Source organism: Oncorhynchus keta, chromosome 23 (assembly GCF_023373465.1).
Source record: "Oncorhynchus keta strain PuntledgeMale-10-30-2019 chromosome 23, Oket_V2, whole genome shotgun sequence".
Taxonomy (NCBI): domain Eukaryota; kingdom Metazoa; phylum Chordata; class Actinopteri; order Salmoniformes; family Salmonidae; genus Oncorhynchus; species Oncorhynchus keta.
In genome coordinates, this window is record NC_068443.1 from 43,849,896 (window position 1) to 43,864,120 (window position 14,225).

The 14,225-nt window shown below is 43.6% G+C and overlaps 1 protein-coding gene and 1 long non-coding RNA gene across 2 annotated transcripts; one reads left to right on the forward strand and one right to left on the reverse strand.

Moving 5' to 3' along the window:
- Window positions 1–5,983: 5,983 nt before the first annotated feature.
- On the forward strand, window positions 5,984–11,859 carry LOC118402454 (phakinin-like). Its single transcript, XM_035800669.2, has 8 exons — window positions 5,984–6,585; window positions 8,111–8,193; window positions 8,345–8,501; window positions 8,957–9,118; window positions 9,471–9,599; window positions 9,923–10,158; window positions 10,466–10,548; window positions 11,645–11,859. The coding sequence occupies exons 1-8, from the start codon at window positions 6,139–6,141 to the stop codon at window positions 11,665–11,667; spliced, it is 1,320 nt and encodes a 439-aa protein (XP_035656562.1). The 5' UTR covers window positions 5,984–6,138; the 3' UTR covers window positions 11,668–11,859.
- Window positions 11,860–11,887: 28 nt separating this feature from the next.
- Window positions 11,888–13,750, reverse strand: LOC118402455 (uncharacterized). Its single transcript, XR_004829492.2, has 3 exons — window positions 13,574–13,750; window positions 12,711–12,855; window positions 11,888–12,553 (listed from the first exon to the last, which is right to left on the reverse strand). It is a non-coding gene; the product is annotated as an uncharacterized LOC118402455 (long non-coding RNA).
- Between the last annotated feature and the right edge of the window lie 475 nt (window positions 13,751–14,225).

Here is a 14,225-nt window from a genome sequence, read left to right on the forward strand (position 1 = left end):
TGCATTACAATGACAGTGAGTTGCATCATGTCCCAGCTGTACTTTGGGGAAGAGACATGGAGGACACAGCCAGAAAGTACTACACGGAAGAAATGAGCAAAATCCATGCCAACTTCAGTGTGAAGCTCTCTGGTCTTGTTGTGCGGAACGATCAACCACATCTCGGGGCGTCTCCAGATGGATTAGTGAACTGTTCCTGTTGTGGGAGAGGAACCCTTGAAGTTAAGTGCCCATACAAATACCGTGATGGCCTTACAGGGTGCAGTGATGACACACAGTTCTGCTTGGACAAATCACTGCACCTAAAGAAGAATCATGAATATTACCACCAAGTTCAACTTCACATGTTTGTTTGCAATGTCCAATACTGTGACTTTGTGGTTTGGACAAGTGCTGAGGTCATTGTGCGTCGCATAATCAGAGATGAAGAAATGCTACAAAAAGCCCTACCTAGGGCTGAAAGGTTCTTTATTGCAAGTGTTTTGCCGGAACTATTGACGCGAAGCCACGACCCTCTCCTAGAAACACTTAAAGAGTGTTCACACTGATATCCCGATATTTGTACAATCTCAAGAAAGTAAAAAAAATCTATATGAAGTGGAAAGAATTCAAATTAATTTACATTTTGACATTTGGATGATGCAATATCACAACACAGCACAAAATACCTCATGAGCACATTGTTACAGTTTTGTAACGTGTACGCTGGGAGTCGGGAAGTACAGGGAGTGCACATTTAATAATAAATAGAACATGAAACAGAGTCAATAACATTTACATTTAAGTCATTTAGCAGATGCTCTTATCCAGAGCGACTTACAAATTGGTGCATACACCTTATGACATCCAGTGGAACAGCCACTTACAATAGTGCATCTAAATCTTTTAGGGGGGTGAGAAGGATTACTTACCCTATCCTAGGTATTCCTTGAAGAGGTGGGGTTTCAGGTGTCTCTGGAAGGTGGTGATTGAAGAACCAAGGTGGAGTGACAGATAACGGGAGATAATCAAGAGGTGATGGAATCCATGGGTCACGAGGCGCAGGTGCGTAACAATGGTGGCAGGTGTGCGTAATGAGACAACCGACGTTGAGCGCCAGAGAGAGAGAGAGAGCGGGAGTAAACGTAACATTATCCCTGGCGCGCTTGGCTCCAGATGACACCAATCAGAGGGACGGTCTTGAGGACCAGGAGCGGGCCGGACGCTTCTGCTGAGGCGCAGGACCTTGTAGAGCTGGCTGAGGCATGGGAGCCTGACGTGCCGGCTGAGGCATGGGAGCCTGAAAAGGTTGGCATGGGAGCCTGAAATTACCGGCTGAGGCATGGGAGCCTGACGTGCCGGCTGAGGCATGGGAGCCTGACGTGCCGGCTGAGGCATGGGAGCCTGACGTGCCGGCTGAGGCATGGGAGCCTGACGTGCCGGCTGAGGCATGGGAGCCTGACGTGCCGGCTGAGGCATGGGAGCCTGACGTGCCGGCTGAGGCATGGGAGCCTGACGAGCCAGTTGAGGCATGGAAGCCTGACGAGCCAGCTGAGGCATCCCTGGTTGCTTCGGAAGTGGCACTTGGACCTGACGTCACCAGTAGAAAAATTTTGGGGAAAATACCTATGCGTAATGATGGATGACCAAAGTACTCAAAATTAAGTTAATTAATAAATAATTAAATGTATTTTAAAATATTTTAAGAATAAGTGCCACATTATTTGATATCTTTTTCACAATGTTACTTTTCACAATAATGTTACCATATTTAATTTAATTATAATACATTGTATTTCCCCATTTTTATTTTATTTCATAATGTATTTCCGATTCCATTGCATTTTTCATTTCATGGCCACTCGCAAGGGTATATATATATATATATATATATATATACAGTATATATGTCAATCAGCCCAGGTGGGTAGTCTTTAGTCACTGACTGTGTAATCATTCACAATCGATTACTATATCCTGTTGAACTTGACCTGACAGTTAAGGCAGAACTAGGAATGCCATTTCTCTGTGTACGGGTGTGCCGAGCAGTCGGACGGATATGGCACATTTTCCTGATATGATTATGATCCGAGTATTTTTTGTTATTATCCGTAATTGGAAAAAATAAATGTTCGGGTGCCAACGTGCAACTTTAAATCAAAAGTGCGAGGTGCTTCATGGTCTAAATAGCTCAACTGGCTAATTTGCCTGTCTGTAAAGAGAAGGGCGGGGTGTATGCTGATCCTGCTGCTCGGATTGGATAGAGAGAAGACGTATTTCACAATCCACTCGCTCACGCCATCACTTCTCCTCGCATGTTTCGGTCTGATCACTAAGATTTCTGCTGCCTCCTGTTAGCCTGCTATTATGAGGAGGATGGTGAGGATGTTTGCTATAGCAAGCAATGTGTATAGCATCTAACAAGTGGGCGAAAATTATTTTTTAAATAATAAATGTTGATGCGCATTCTGAGTGACAGCAAAACAGCAAAAGTTGAGGAGACAAACCCTCTCCGTGCGCTGCTCCAAATCTGCAGCATTTTCGCTCTATAAACATCCAGGGATGTTTTCGGTATTTTTTCCAATATATGGAGTGTTTGGTGCAGAATTCTCCAAACGATTGGCGGCTTCACGGAGAACTATAGACTTTTGGTGTCATCCATTGTTAAGAAAAGTAGCTACATCAAAAACAGGGCAACGCGAGAACAAATACTGTTACAAGCTGGACTTATTCATTAAGCTTTTATTGGCGGACTTACATCCAAAAAGGTGTATTGCCGCCACATATTGGGTGCGGTAAAAACAGATACTTTAACGAAAATAAATAAATAAAACCAACTCATTATTCTAAAAAAAACTAAACAAAAGTCAATATACTCCGATCCCTACACAGAGGGTGAAGCATCTTCCCTGCAGTGAAATCCTAGAGAGCCAAGATGCTTTTAGCCGCTTTCACAATTATTTTAGTTGTTGTTAGTTCTGTTCTGAACAATACATCCCCTGTGCAATAAATGCAACAAAAATCATCCTTCTGTTTGACTTTAGCCACCACTTTTGCCTAACAATCTTGTTCAAGGGCTTTGAACCAATTACCTACTTGACCACGCCCACTTGCATTGATTGGCATATCCCCTTGCGATTATGGTTATGAAATTTGGAAATACCAAAGATTATGGATATACTGACCAGACACGTCTCTCCGCCCTAACAATGGGAGTCATTGTCCACACAGCGGCACGTCAGGCTGTCAAGCGCCCACCTGTCCTTTCTTTGCTGTCTAGCTCACGCCTATCCTTTCTTTGGATTGGTAGATTTTATTATCTTATTATTTTAACCCATTACTGAACCTCTCATTGACCTCCAAACAAAAACTCCTTGCTTGGTGGGCAAAACAACGAAAAAACGCCACCTGCTGGAGGGAGACTAATTTTCCGCAGAGTTGGGCCTCGCTTCCTCTATGGAAATACATCATGTGACAAAGCGCCATTATAAAATTATAAATGTTCTGATGAAAAAGAAACATTGGGAAATACAATGTATTATGAAATTAAATATGCTAACATTATTTTGAAAAGTTACATTATGAAAAAAATGTCATAATAATGCAGCACCTATTCTTGAATCATTTATATTTGATGTATTTATTAATTAATTATGTATTTATCTTGAGTAATGTGGTATTTAATTTTATATATAATTTCATTTTGAGTACTTTGGTCCTCCTTATATACTGTACTTCCCATTGCAAACATCTTCATTACATTCAGCACAAAAAAATAACCAGTGAACAAAGTCTAAATGCAACAATGTTTCACACACGGAACACATTTTTTTCAGAGTGATAGCTAACAACCGCAAGTGAGCTGCAATAATAAAATAACATTTCCACTCACCAGATGATCATTTGAAACGTAACTTCTTGTCGAAAGTTCATCTTGAAAAGGGTCTATTGAGCAGTGATATGTAGGCCTTCGTGAAGGCAGAAGTTTCCATATGTTTTTGTAAAAATGGTCCCACCCATTATATGTCCAAATGTGATTGGTTTATTCTACAGTTGAAAGACAGCCTTCTATCAAACTTCTGAGGGCCTAGCTCAGAGTTAGGCAACCCTGGTCCTGGAGTGCCACAGGCACTTCATGTTTTTGATTTAACCAACCTGGAAGACCAGGTGTTTTGAATTTAGGCAATCATTGACCTGATCAGTTAGCTCAGTTGGTCAGGTGTGGTGTCTAGTTGGAATAAAATCCTGCAGTACCTGCAGCACTCCAGGAACAGGGTTGCCTACCCCTGCCTAGTCAGTGGTGAGTTATCTATAGATGAATCTACAGAGTTTCTAAACCCAGAGGCGCAACATCACAAGACTTCCCAGGAAGCAGAAGCAGACCAGGTCGGGGGTTTTGGGTTTGAGAAGTCAATGAAACATATGAACAAATATTCCTCAGTTGTTAATTCTCTCGAAATTGAAAGGCTCGACCTAGATTTGAGCCAATGTCTTAAGTAGTTGGTCATGATATTACTCCAACCTTGTGAAAGTGACAAACTGACACGTTTTCATTTAGGTCAAAAACGACTTTATATCGAGGAAGTGCCTTTAATTTGATGGTCTGCACATGAACAGTACAGTGTGAGACCCGATGATGTGTTGCTACACATGAGCTTAGATAGCCGCCATCACATCACCAATAAGCAAAATCCTTATAAAATATTTTTTTTTCTCATCAGTTTTAACCCTTTCCAACACAAACTGAAGAGATTAAATCCGAATATCTGTCAAGACTTCTGCCGAAGTCGGTCCCTCTCCTTGTTCGGGCGGTGCTCGGCGGTCGACGTCACCGGTCTTCTAGCCATCATTGATCCATTTTTCATTTTCCATTGGTTTTGTCTTGTCTTCCTACACACCTGGTTTCAATGCTGCAGGGTAGCCTAGTCGTTAGAGTGTTGGACTAGTAACCGGAAGGTTGCAAATCCCCGAGCTGACAAGGTACAAATCTGTCGTTCTGCCCCTGAACAGGCAGTTAACCCACTGGTCCTAGACCAGTTAACCCACTGGTCCTAGACCAGTTAACCCACTGGTCCTAGACCGTCGTTGAAAATAAGACTTTGTTCTTAACTGACTTGCCTGGTTAAATAAAGGTTTAAAAAAAAAACTCTGTTTCCCCTCATGTCTTTGTCAGAGATGGTTTGTTATTATTTCGTGTTTGTATTGGTGCGCGACGGGTCCTCGTACCCACTTTGTTTTGTTAATTTATTAATGGTTTTGAAGTTATGTTTTAAGTTATTAATAAACTACTCCATTTTACCAAGATCGATTCCCCTGCGCCTGGCTTCCTTGCCACCGATACACACGCCTATGACTATCATTGAAAATAAGAATATAATCAGGCTCTCATAATGTTATTGAAAATAGAACATTTATATTTAAAATATACAATTATTTAATAAATCCTTGGGCTTTCATTGACCGTATTTTGATCAAACACATCCTAACTTTGGATTTGAAAAAAACAGGCCATACTGAACATTCCTCTGGCCCCTTCTCCAGTCTTTCATGTTTACAGTCATTGGGCATAATATATAATATAATAATATACAGAAGGACCACTATACTCTTTACAGTGATGCATGACCTGATTTATGAAGTTCACACACACACACACACACACACACACACACACACACACACACACACACACACACACACACACACTCAGTCATGCACACATACAAAAAGAGGAGGTAGAAGCATCTCCAGTCAGATTTTGTCTAGTCAGACGACGCACCGGTGGCAGTTTGTGCTTGGGGAAAGGGTGCGCAAGCCAGCGCTCAATGGAGTTTTCCTGAGAGGGCTCCAATGCTGAAGCAGCAAAAACAAACAACCAGCACCCACACAAAGAGCCCCAATACACCAACCTGAACCAGGCCACTGTCACAATGACAACACAAACACCACAGGGGAACAATAAGCCCCTCTGCTTTCCAGAAGCCCAAGCCGCAATAAAGAGCCATGCGCCCAGGGACACGGGCTGTTTGACACCACAGGCCACCCAACATATTCTCAAGCCACTCAATGATGTCTATGCATGGTGACTAGCCTTCTTCTGACACGCACACGCTCCCGCATTCTCTCGTCTCATACCCACATTCTCCAAGTACAAGGGCCATGCCTCTGCCAAGACGTCGGTCCTCCTTCTTGGGCCAGCACTCCGCTGCAGAGCGCCCGGGTAGCGCCAGCACCAGGGCTGGCACCGCGGGCATCACCACAGCCCCCCGGGGCGTCTTTGTGGGGACAGCCCCCACGGGCGGCACCTGCAGCCTGGGCACGCGAGTGTCGCGGCGTGCCCTGGGCATCAGCAGTGTGTTCCTGCAGGGGCTGAGGAGCACGGCTGTGCCTGTTATGCCCCATGGGGCTGGGGCTGGTGGCAGGCAGCACCCCGGGGGTGCTGAGAGCCTTAACTGCTGCCTGATGGAGTACAGGGACAAGGTGCACGCCCTGGAGCTGCTCAACCAGCAGCTGGAGGAGCAGATCCGACACTGCCTGGATCGTAAGGCGTCCAGTGCCGGAGCCTGGGGTCCCCTCAGACAGGACTGGGAGGACGTCTACAGGCAGGTAAGGAAGGGGAGAGAAGGAGGTAGTTGAGGATGATGGGTAGAGAGGATATAGATAGGTAAGGGGGAGAAAGGAAGAGCAGGGAGGAGAGGGATAAAGAAGGACTAGGATGACTTCTACAGGAAGAGGGAGAGGGAGGAGGGAGTTGAGGATGATGGGTAGAGGGTACAGACTGATAAGAAGGGAAAGAGAAAGAACGGGAGGAGAGGGGTAGAGAAGGACTAGGATGACTTCTACAGGAAGAGGGAGAGGGAGTTGAGGATGATGGGTAGAGGGTACAGACTGATAAGAAGGGAAAGAGAAAGAATGGGAGGAGAGGGGTAGAGAAGGACTGGGAAGACAACTGGGTACAGGTAAATAAGAGAGGGAGTTGTTGAATTGTCCTAGAATGAAGTTAAGAAAGCTCCTGCCGATGCAGCAGTGCAGCATTTTGCTGTTCTGTGCCTCCGACCAGATGAGAGTAGGTTGAAGCACGGACTGAGTGGGTGATTGGAGCTGGAGATTGTGGCGGGATTTGCACTGGATAGTGCGTTCATTTAAAAGGGACAGTTTTGGAGTCTAACTTTGAAGCAGTGTTCATGATCCTCAATTGTTTATTGCACTGTGGGACTGTTAGCATATTTGAATTTGTTTACCTTTATTTAACCAGGGGAAACCCATTAACACCAGGGTCTCATTTATAAGGCTGCCCTGGGATCAATACATCAACGTGATCAGCCTCAATACAATACTATACGGTTACAATGACACATTATACAACAAATCAAATTCAAAAGTGACAGATAAAAATTACACCTCAATCAAAACATCACCGCATTCCTCCTCAAAGTCCCAAACTGACCCTTCGAGACCAGAGAGTCAAGCCTCAAAGTGGCCTGCAGGTCATTCCATGCGCTAGGGGCACAATAAATATATCCAATCTTCCGGACTCTGTGGAGTCCCACGGAGTCTCTAGTGCCAGCCAGCCTTGAGAGGGAGTCTGATGGCGGCTGGATTTCCAATTAAGAAATGATGTAGAAGTATAGCAGTCTTCCATTGATGAGGTGCAATGCATTGTGATGCCATTATAATGCACTCCAAGACTTGGCACAGGCATGCATGACGCCCTTATCATCAGTGATGTAGTGAGTAAACAAAATAGTTGGGTAAAAGCTGCCCACCTTTCGCGGTGTATAAAGTAACACTCCCTGTATGCAGTTTTCAGCGACAGGTGGGTAAACACTCGTGCAAAATAAAAAAAAGTTGTGTAAATGATGTCTACCTGTGTTTACCCTCCACCACACCACTGCTTATAATGTCTGGTCTTATAATGGGGATCTCATAATGATCCTCGCTTAATAACAGCTATTTTGAGTCCATTGAAAATGACCTGCATAGAGAGGCTTAACATACCATACGCCTCATAATAAGACGTTGTAAAGGCGCATCCATGCTTTTAACAAGGCATTTTCACCCTAAGTTGGACTTCAGAGCATCTGTTGCACCCTAGTGGACAGACTGACATATTGCAAAACCTCCCACATAGGTTAGTGAGTCCATCCTCGACAATGCCAGGCTAATGCTGCAGACAGAGAATGTGCAGGCCAACGCTGAGGACTTCAAGGACCGGTGAGTGTACACTCTCCTCACATCCTCACATCCTCTCTCCTCACCTCCTCTCTTCTCACCTCCTTCCCAAAACGTCAGAACCTGGGGAAACGAGAAGAGCATGGAGAAGAACACTCTGTCTTTTGAGATTCACTTTCTCTCCATCCTGTAGGTATGAGAATGAGCAGCCCTTTAGGAAAGCGGTTGAGGAGGAGATCAGCTCTCTGTACAAGGTGATTGACGATGCCAACCTGACCAAGTCAGACCTGGAGAGCCAGATGGACAGCATGAGGGCTGAGCTCCGAGACCTGGCCCGCAACCACGAGGAGGTGAGTCAAGCATGAAGGATGGAGCACATACTGGAAAAAACAGATGACCAGCAGACCGCTAACTTTGTCATAGGGTTCCTTGTCGGGTTTTTAGAGTGGGATATTAGAGAAGGGTATATTCCCGTCAACATACAATCGCACACAATACAATTTCCCACTTAGTTGAATCCCCAAGACAGTTCCTGTGTATTCGTTAAGTTTATTTACCCAGCATAGAAACAAATGGAGCACATGAGAAACCCTAACTGCTAGCATTTCCATAGGATTCCTTTCTTGTGGGGTTTTGCCCACTGACAAGCATTTACCTCCAACCCAGAGTGAAAGCCCACACCTCATCCAGCTGGTTGTTATTGGAAATCAGATGATTAGGATCGTATTGATTATATGAATCTGGTGTATTGGTGTTGGGGTGGAACAAAAAGCCCTTTTCCCAGGTGTTCTTCTGCCCCCTCCAGGACGTGAGGGTGCTGTACAACCAGATGGCAGGCCGTGAGGTGGACGAACCGGACGCTCCCATTGAGACAAATCTGGACCAGATACTGGCCTACATCCGCTCCCACTGGGAAAGAGTCATCGAGAAGAACCGTGCCGAGACCGATGCCTACCTGGAATACAAGGTAAGTTGATACTGTAGTTCCCCACACTTACAACCTTTAACATCTGAGTAAAAAGGGGAGAAATCCATATTTACTTTTGATGGATCAATAAGTGGTTGAAATGTATTTACATTTGTCGTTAGTTGTTTATCTATTATGAGGTCAGCTTGAGGTTTATTGTGTCTAGCAGGGGCCAGGCAAAACAAACGGAATACACCTGTTCTTTGACATAGCTTGACGTGTGTGTGTGTGTGTGTGTGTGTGTGTGTGTGTGTGTGTGTGTGTGTGTGTGTGTGTGTGTGTGTGTGTGTGTGTGTGTGTGTGTGTGTGTGTGTGTGTGTGTGTGTGTGTGTGTGTGTGTGTGTGTGTTCAGCAGGAGGAGAGTGTGGGCAGTAAGCTGAGTCATGAGGAGGAGGAGCTGGAGAGTCTGAAGACGGAGTATAACGATGCTGGTTGTAAAATCCAGAGTTTGCAGGCCGAAACCGAGTCCATCAGAGCACTGGTACGTATTGAGCCGTCACCTCTACAGTGTCCCTATATAGGGCAACGTTTTTGGGGACAGCCCAACATCACCAATAGTGTGTATGTAAGTGGAGAATGGTGGAGGTAGAAATAGGAAGGACGGGCTAATTGGAATGGTTAGAATGGAACGAATGAAACACAAAGTGTGTGTGTGTGTGTGTGTGTGTGTGTGTGTGTGTGTGTGTGTGTGTGTGTGTGTGTGTGTGTGTGTGTGTGTGTGTGTGTGTGTGTGTGTGTGTGTGTGTGTGTGTGTGTGTGTGTGTAGGTGTCAACTGCATCAACTGTGTCAACTTGCTCCAACAGAAGCGCGGCCTGGAGAACTCCCTGAACGACGCCAAGCATTGGCATGACATCGAGTTGCAGAACCTGGGATCCGTCATTGGCAAGCTGAAGTCAGAGCTGGGCGACGTCCATGGCGACACTGAACAGCAACGCCGTGACTATGAGACGTTGCTGGGCAACAAAATGCGCCTGGAGCTGGAGATCGGCAGCTACCACGGCATCTTGGATGGGGAGGAGAGCCGCTACCACCCCTCGATGTGAGTAGCTAACTTCAGAGATAAACTCTGAGGCAAAGGCAATATCAAAAAAGAAGATTAATAGAAGATTAATAGCCCAGCAGGCAAAATACCATTGGCACATGACTTCTTCATGATGTAATTTTCTGGTTGTAAACTTGTTTTCTGTTTATGCTATTATAGTAACAGTGCTTGACGTGGACTGAAATAGGTTCCAGTACTCATTTTGGGAGCCGGCACTGTTTATATTATCAAGGTGAACTCCACGCAATATATTCCAATGGGTGAGATTGCATGACCTCCTTTGACACGATATTCCTCTCAACAGGTGCACGAGTGCATCAGAGCCTGTCGGGAGACGAACTCCCCTTCCTCCCCATTTGGAGCCCCACGGCGGCCCAGCACCTCAAGGTAAAGTCTACTACAGTCCCATTCAAAAACCGAGGAGGAGCAAGGCACTCTTCACGATATTAAAATACCTCTATTGTGGTGGCAAGTTCAATTGAACAATATCTTATGATGTCATAAGGTGAATGCACCAATTTGTAAGTCGCTCTGGATAAGAGCGTCTGCTAAATGACTTAAATGTAAAATGTAAATGTAAAAACTCTGACTTTTTTTCTGAATGTGAAGCATTCGTCAGGGAGAACAGCCTGATTGTTTATAATATTGACATCAACATCAACAAAACACCAAATGATGGAATTTCTCATGGAATAATGGTGTTGAATCCTTCCTATAGAGTTCCAGGCTTGTAGACTCTATGCCAGGGTGCATTGAAGCTGCTCTTGGGGCTCTGACGGCTCGCTGTGGCCCAACGCCTTATTAAAACACATTATGTCGGTGTTTCCTTTATTTTGGCAGTTACCTGTGTATCTCTTCCTAAAGCATATCCACACACAGATGACAATTATCTTGATTTCCTCAAACATTTCACACACCTGCATGTGAAAGCTGACTGGCATGTGAGCGATGTGTGACGTTGTTCCCTGTTTTTGGGAGCATCTTCCAAGTGCTAGTCACCCTTGTAGAAACCAGTAGGTTGTTGTTCGGTTGCTTGTAATTATCAAGGACCAGGAGTGACAAAATCTTTTGGAAAAATGTATACATGAGTATTGAAAATGTACAGAAATCAATGTATATATTTCCTCATCAGTTTTCAAATGTTCTATTATGTGTTTATTACTTTAGAAGTGCATTATTAACGCATTAATATATATCAATAATATATCATTGGTTTATGTTCACATTTATTTTTTTATTTTTGTTGTCACTCCTGGTCCACCATACTAGTAGGTTGTTGGTTCATTGAGCACGGAAATCATTTCTGCAAGTGCAGAAACACATTCACACCTTTCTTCATACTATTTGTAAATGATATCTATTAAATATTGTTCAAGTCCTTTATACTTGATTTGATTTATTAGCGTCCTGTCGCCGACTCCAATGGTGACGGCTAGTCTGACTGGGGTCCGATACTATTCTGGCATTTTTTTTGTCTTATCAGGTTCCAACACATCTAGTTACTAGTGGAAAGACTGAGGACCATTTGGGGACAAGGCCACTTCTTCATTTTGACACTCAAGTTATCATCTACTGTCCTTGGGTTTGGAATAACACCAATGAACATGAAGCTCTCACACCGTTGATCTCCAAGGTATCTGTGCAGTTTCCTTCAGAGACCATGTTCTTACTAAAGAGTGTAATAAAATTGAAACCTCTCCAAGAAAGCATCTGGTCCTCTTTTTTCAACTAGGCCTCTTTATTCAAATAGACTGGGGTAAGATTGGAGTGTTCCTTTTGGGGACACTGCTTTCAGTTATGGCACATAAGACGACTTTGTTGATACATTAACAAAGCTTATACAAAGGGGTGGGTCCAATACTGGATGCTGATTGGTTAAAACTGCTAATTGGTTTCAAACTTAGCCAATATGGTTTTGGAGTTGTGGCATGGTTTCAATGACACATTTTTTAAAATACCACTTGTGCCTCAACCAGCCTATGACTCAGCTGGCCTGCTTAAACCACACTGAAACTTGTGCTCAACATGATGTGAGCACAGCATTCAGTCTGGTTTAAGCAGGCTGTGACTCAGCATGCGTAAAGCTCTAAATTGAAGTCATTGATAATGACATGCCTAAATTGTACTTCTTGCCCTTATGAGTCAAAATGAGGATATGGGGGAAAAGGACATTTCAACAGGCGCTCCCACAAGACGCAGCCAGCGTTCATCAATGAACGATTCATATGAAAGTGTCGTTCATTTTTGTCTTAGAAAACAGGGGGGTGCCAGTGATGATATTTACTTTGAGGATAGTTCCTTGGTTTTAGTATTTTCTTCTTGCTCTTTGGAGTGAAAGTTTCTGGTGATTCCACGTTTGTTGATTTGTCCTCTGGAAAGGTGAAACCAGCTCCTGCAGGATGAGTCAACGTGGTTGTATGTAGTATTAATAAACAACTCAACTTAAGTCACGTTACGTTACGTTTCATTACAGTACAGTACACGTAGTCCTACTGATCTGAGGGTATTCAGTCACTGAGGACTTTATGAGCTGTGAAATTATGGCTCACCTCACTAGCGGGATGATCATGTCGTAGTGGGGTCTCCTATGACAGAGTAGCAGCCAGAGCAGGACTGTGAGGGTTTCTTGAATGAGTCGTCAGTCCCCCTTCTCCTGCGAAACTGGCTCATGCTGACGTGTTGCATTTTCTCAATCTGCGGAGTACAGTGAACCGACACTTACTGTTTACTATATCTATATAGGTATAATTCAGAAGTTTACCCAAATCTTCCATTGACATCCATTCATAATTAATGTGAAAGTAAAGACTAACACACAGATCTTAAGTTAAGCTTGGGACTATAGGGAAAATAAGAAAATCAGCCAATTTGATTATGATCAGGTGCTTGCTTTTTAAAAAAAAAAAAAAAATGTGTTGGCGGAACATGGATTCAGAGTAACTTTGTGCGTTTAACCCTTTGATGATTACGATTAACTGTTAAATAATCTCTATAGCTAGTGCCCCTACATGTCAAAACCTCTTACATGTTACCATCCTATTCCAAAGCAAACTAAATTAAATGCTGCAATGAATGTCCCACATTTAAGAGTTTCCTCTGATCCAAGAGTAATATATAATAATAATATATAATAATAATATATGCCATTTAGCAGACGCTTTTATCCAAAGTGACTTACAGTCATGTGTGCATACATTCTACGTATGGGTGGTCCCGGGAATCGAACTCACTACCCTGGCGTTACAAGCGCCATGCTCTACCAACTGTGCTACAGAAGGACCATAAGAGTCAAGGAATCAAAGGATTGCTCACCAATGTTAGTCTACTCATCAGAAGCAATCACAAAAAAAAAACAATGTTACTCCCCAAAAACGTTTAAGACAGTGAAGAAGAAATCACATAGCAAGCTTACCATTTCACCACTTGTTTCTATGGGCACCGATTGGATTGTGATTATTGCAATGGTGAAAATGACCAATGCCAATGATACCCGCTGCATTTTGTCTCTTCTGTCAAAGCTTGTGGCGGAGGGAATCTGCTGTGTTCAAGACAACCTTAAATCTAAATAGGCACGTCTGTTACAGCTGGGCGGGGACTGTTCTATGCCATTCCTCTTTGTGACGAAGGAAGCAATATTGTGACGTGGTTGTTTTAAGGTAGAATGGAAAAGCAGTATGTTGACAAGTGAAAACGTCCTTGAATTTAAGTTTAACGTATTAACACGAATATTTAATCACAAATCAAATCAAAACATGCAATGTATGCCTTGGCTTCAGAAAGTGTATATTTGACCTTAAGAATGGAAACTTAAAGGGTCAATCTGCAGTTAAAACAACTCTCAACCAGCCTGTAAACACTCAAATTCATAGACTATGGATGCAAGGACGGATCATCTAAATGATAGTTTTAACCATGTTTTGAGGATATAGCCCACACTGTTTGTTTAATTATATCGTTCACAAACAATGGAGTGAAACAAGCTTATACTTTGAGTTCTGATAGTATTACTAAACCGACTTCAAAACGCAGGTCTCTGTGTGTGGTTATCACACTTTGTTTGCTCG

What these genes read in the sequence shown, in the direction of transcription:
- LOC118402454 (XM_035800669.2), top strand. Translation starts at nt 6,139, where the DNA reads ATGCCTCTGCCAAGACGTCGGTCCTCCTTCTTGGGCCAGCACTCCGCT. An exon ending in GGGAGGACGTCTACAGGCAG is followed by an intron (nt 6,586 to 8,110) that starts GTAAGGAAGGGG and finishes CCTCCCACATAG; the next exon opens with GTTAGTGAGTCCATCCTCGA. An exon ending in ATGCCTACCTGGAATACAAG is followed by an intron (nt 9,119 to 9,470) that starts GTAAGTTGATAC and finishes GTGTGTGTTCAG; the next exon opens with CAGGAGGAGAGTGTGGGCAG.